Source organism: Merops nubicus, unplaced genomic scaffold, assembly GCF_000691845.1.
Source record: "Merops nubicus isolate BGI_N331 unplaced genomic scaffold, ASM69184v1 scaffold25338, whole genome shotgun sequence".
Lineage (NCBI taxonomy): Eukaryota > Metazoa > Chordata > Aves > Coraciiformes > Meropidae > Merops > Merops nubicus.
Window position 1 is genome coordinate 1 of NW_008626763.1, and position 5221 is coordinate 5221.

Consider the following 5221-nt stretch of genomic DNA (forward strand, 5'->3'; position numbering starts at 1 on the left):
TATAATATAATACAATACAATATAATACAATATAATAAAGGTCCGTTATTCAAGCTCTAAGGGTTACTACAGTAGAAGGTAATTTTCAACTAAACTATTTATCTAGCAACAATGGTATTAATAAATACATTAGAACTGTTCACCATGATTTTTTTCATTTTCAGTGAAGTTTTTAAAGCTACAAATACTGTTAACTGTAGTTTTAGGACAAAAAAAAACCTTGTTTCACCCTCAATTGTGTGTGTGTAACTGAAATATAGTAATCAAATATTTAATAAAATTATGATTATGTCAAGCACCAAAGAAGCTACTCAACAATCACTGGTTTTGTATTAACTTCAAAGTAATTATGTATGGTAACTCAAGCTGATGTAAATTACTTACTACTGTAGAATTGTGGATATCTTCAAAGGAAAGGTTCTTATAGGGGAACTCTATAACATGGAAAGAAGCAGATGATTTGAGAGAATAGGAGTGATTCTGATTTTCTTTCTGTGTAAGAAAAAACAGATTTTTTTTTTTTGTTTGTGGATACAAAAATCACTTGTGATGTTTCAGAAGCAGGGACAGAATATTCAGTCACTCACATTCATGAAAGTTTGGGTCCAAAGGCGTGATTTTAAATACAGTATTGCACTTTCCCCTTTCCAGGTGGCCAACTTGACAGACTATCTTTAAACAATCAGCAGTTCCACAGCCCTGCATATGAAAACAGGAAGGATATTCCAAATATGAAAATACTTGAAAAGTTGTTAATGGAATTACTTTACTCTTATACATGCTTTTATGTCTCTTTTCCTAGCAAAGTACCATAAACTATTGAATATGTTAAATAACCCCTGAGACTGCATAATTATTTATAGCGTCCCATAAGTTTGCATTCAGCAAAATACCAGATGAGCCAGTTGGATCCCACAGGTGAAACATCTGGCAGTAGCTTTAAGGTATGTACTTTTATCTATGCATGTAGGAAAGAAATGGGGGTGGGGGGTGTGCAGTTCCTGGGCAGTTCACATTACTGTGTACAAAGTTTTTTTTTTTTTTTTTGTAAGAATACTCATGGCAATTAACTGCACTCACTGCCAACAAAATACCCTCTTTGTTGCATTCAACAAAGTCTTCAAACTTGACTGACTGACCTACATCTAAACCAGACTTACCACTGGCCTTTCTCAGCCACATTTCTATTAAAACCCTTCAGATAATCTTGGTGCTAAATCATCAGTATTTCATGAAGAAAGAGCAAAACAAGGCTTCATTTTATAATTGTGATTTTTAGCTGTAGTATAGCTAAAAGCACTGTACAGTGTAGGTAGTGGTACAGTAAAATATTTACTTCACATTACAGATCATTTCCAGTCTTGTTCAGACAGGACAGGCCCTCCATATATCTAACTGCAGAAGAGCCACTGATTAGCTAGGAAACATGCTGTGAAATCAGCTCTAATTTGTAGCAAAGCTGGTGACAGCAGCACTCACCTGCTCCCTCACAGTGACCTTATTTTACCAGCCTTCCTCCTATGAAATGCTGCTTTTCAAATTCAGAGAACAGCACAACAGAGAAGACTGACACTGAAAGAAGTGCACAGTTTGACCTTTGTCTGTAAGGACTTAAACCAGCACAGACCTGTAGGCATGTGCCTCATGGGCTGACTACCCCAAGGAAAACTGATGCATGTTGGAAAAAAAATCAAAACACCCCACAAAAAACCAACCAGCTCCACAGCATAGGATTTTTTGTCTGTTAATCGTTTAAATACATAACATAGATTTTCTGAAATGACTCTTGATCTTGTGGAGCTTCCATCTCCACCTTCATTTTTTAAAAACCCCAAAATGATCAACACATCAAGGCTGAGAGCTTACCAAAGTATGCACGTCTCCCTCAGTGGCAGTGACATCCCTTCGGCTGATACGATGATCACGATTATCTTCCCTGCCAAGGGTTTCATTCTTGTCATCATCTTTGGAATCAGAAATCTAGGATACACCAAGGAAACCAAAATAATAAATAATTCTCACATTTAGGTATTGGCAGACTTCAAAGGTAAGGTCAAGAAGTAATGGATCAGGTTTCTCTCTGTCCTGGCTGTTCTTCAGAACGTGGCTTTACCTGCAGCTGTAATCACAGTGTTACTTCTGCCTTTTCTAGTTCACTGATGCAAATTTCTACTAAGAACACAGAGCCTTGAGTAACTTAATTCTTCTTCAACTCAAAACTTTTTCATTTGCAGGAAAAAAAAAATGCCTTTAGACTGCAATAAATAATTCAATTTTACAATCTCTCATTAAAGATTTTTCGTCAACATTTCACTTTTTAACTAGAATGGGGATGATGTGCCATGGATCACTGTACATATGTACACAGGTACAGACAGACAAAAACTTTTTTAGCAGGACCTTGAAAATACAGCAGATTTAATAAATTTCAGTAATCCCTTAGAAATTCCCAGTGTAAAATTGCAAATTTACATATAGGACTAAGCAGAGCCATGCTGCTTGTACTCTACATAACTAATTTATATGAGAAAACTAACAAAAGAGTTATAAAAAGTGTATTATTACAAATGGTATAGCAAAAGCACAGGAAATTTATATTTATATATTCACTAAAGCTGCTTTCTGATAATCAAAGTTATATGAATGTTCTTTTCTTCTATACATTGAATATCTTCCCTTAGTCTTTATATACATATATTTGCTTAAATTCTTCTGGAACTAATATACTGATTTTTATTACTTGTTCTAAATTTTCTTAATATTCAGCTCTCTACTCTCAATCAAATTTGCTAGTTTTTATCTGGTGTTTCTTTGCCTAGTGCAACCTAGGAAAGTGGGAGTTTCTTCTGCTCCGTGCTCTGCAAACTGCATGTTTTGCTGGCAGTAACAGCATACCTAAGCCCCACTGAAACACCCCTATTGACCTCTGTGGCGTCTGGATGAGGGCCTAGATGGATAAGCTCACAATAGAGAAAAATGCCATTGTCTTCCAAGAAATAAACCCCAGAAAATTTACATAAACAGTCCAGAAACATCTGGAATGTTTTTGTTCATGACTACATGCAGCATAATTTCAATGCTTTGGACATAGAACTCACAGTACAGTCTTCAAAATACAAACCAAAACAACAACAACAACATGAAACAAGACAAATTTAACTTTGTATTGACAATCTATTGTCTACCTTTTATTTCACCTGCTGCATACATCACCAAGTACTATCAAACAGTGCAGTCTTGCTTCTCAGTAACACATGAAAACTCAGTGCAAGCTGCTCTCAGGGATTTTGGTATTTTGAGCATGTTTACAAAGCAAACATACTTCATTCCATCCAAGCAAAAGGAAAGGTCCTTCTTACCTTGATTTTCAATGGATTGATTTCCATATCAGAAGTGCAGTTCATGGGACCATCAATTTCATACTGAACAATATACAACAGTGTGTTGTTTTTATATTTGTAAGGCCACTGCAGAGTCATCATCACCTTGCTGAATGCACTGGGACCATTGTTTCTCAGCTGATTATGAAAATAAAGTTAATAGATGTAAAAAAACCAAACAAAAACAAACAACAAACAACAAAAAACCCCACCAACAGTCAAACAACTAATGCCACCTTACTTATTAACATGCATATAGTTATTTTAGATTGGAGTCATAAATAATACTGTCCCTACCCCCAACTACTTCTGGCAATGGCATCAACAGCTTCACCTAACAATGGCAGTACCCCAACAGGCAAAACTTAAAATTACTTCTCTTAATTTGATGAAAATTACTTTGAGGAAAAGATGTATGGCATTAGGATTTTGCCTTGAAGAAATGTTTGGTTCCCCCCCCACCCCCCCTTGAAAACTTTTTAAATAATCTATTGCAAAAATCACAGCCACTGTACATGGCTCAGCCAAGATATTCCAGGCACAGATACACCCATATATTTCCTTAGAAAAATGGTCTAAGTTGTAGAACAACTTCTAACTGTTCCTATTCACACAACACTCCCAGTAAGTTTTGTTTAATTACTCTAGATTAAAGCCGTGATCATTCTTCTAAGGAAATTTTAAGTACTTAAAGTTCTTCATGGCAAAAGACTTGTCAATAATGATTCAGAAACAGTTGGAATACAGATGAGGATACTGAATAATTTAGAGCCATGAGTCATTTTCTGAGTTCAAGTTACTTCAAAAGTTTTACCTAGATTTCAAAGGGATAGCAAATTAAATATGTGTAATGATGCAAAAAATCAGCCTCCTCTATTTGGCCACTCCTGTTACACTAATTGCAAGCATTCCAGCCCTTCCTGCAGGTACCAATTATTGACACAGCATTAAAAAAAACTGAAATCATTGTTTCTGTGCAAGAACAAAATGAAGAAAAAAATAATTTACTCCAGAGAAAAGAGTCACCAAAAGATTGAATTTATTACAGAACTGTGTAATTGAGGTCAGTAGTAATTGCATACCTCATAGATGTGCTGAACTAGAGGCCCAATATCATCTTCTGTTTCTGGATTCTCCTTCGGCTGCCAGTTTGCAATAGGAAGGAATATGTGATCAGGAGATGACACACTAAACAGAAGAGCAAACAAGTTGTTATTATAAAATATGAAATTATAAATTTAATTCTCTAGAACTTCTCAAAAAGATCAACACACATAAAATACAATCTCCAATTTTTCACCCCGGTATATAAGAACAGAGGTTCTGTGGCTTGTACAGTAAATGTTTGTTTCTCTTCTCTACATGAAAAGATGAACCTTGTATTCAGAGACATTTTTTGCCCATCCGAAACTTTGGATTCATCCTACAACATCTAGTAAACCATTAATAAAATTAAGATACATACATGTAACAAAAAAAAAAAAAGTCTGATATACTCCAATATTGAGAAATAATGATTATTTAGAGACTTATCAGTCCTGTCAGAAGAATAATTCAGCATGTACTAAAAACAGTGAAGCTAGCAATAATGCCTTTCAGTTGTGTCATCCCCCCAGCTTCCAGATATTACCAAAATAAGATCACAATAATGAATGTAGTGGAAATTTTAAAAAATGATGACTCGGGACGAGGAATTAATTGGTTAAGCAAAAGGATTTTGTAGCTTTTAGGTGTGAGATACAGAGGTCTGCTAAGCAGAAGTGATGTAGGTAAAGGAGTCATTACAATATTAATACTATGCTTAAGACTGAAGAAGATGAGGGCATTGCAAGCTTCAGCAG

General features: G+C 35.3%; 1 protein-coding gene across 1 annotated transcript in view; it reads right to left on the bottom strand.

Moving 5' to 3' along the window:
* Positions 1–318: 318 nt before the first annotated feature.
* Positions 319–5221, bottom strand: part of LOC103778532 (integrin alpha-V-like) — a gene marked incomplete at its 5' end in the record, with an annotated part of 37505 nt that continues 32602 nt past the window's right edge. The window contains 6 exon segments of the mRNA XM_008946122.1: positions 319–492; positions 588–636; positions 638–699; positions 1867–1980; positions 3360–3518; positions 4463–4568. Coding sequence (XP_008944370.1) covers positions 319–492; positions 588–636; positions 638–699; positions 1867–1980; positions 3360–3518; positions 4463–4568 — 664 coding nt within the window.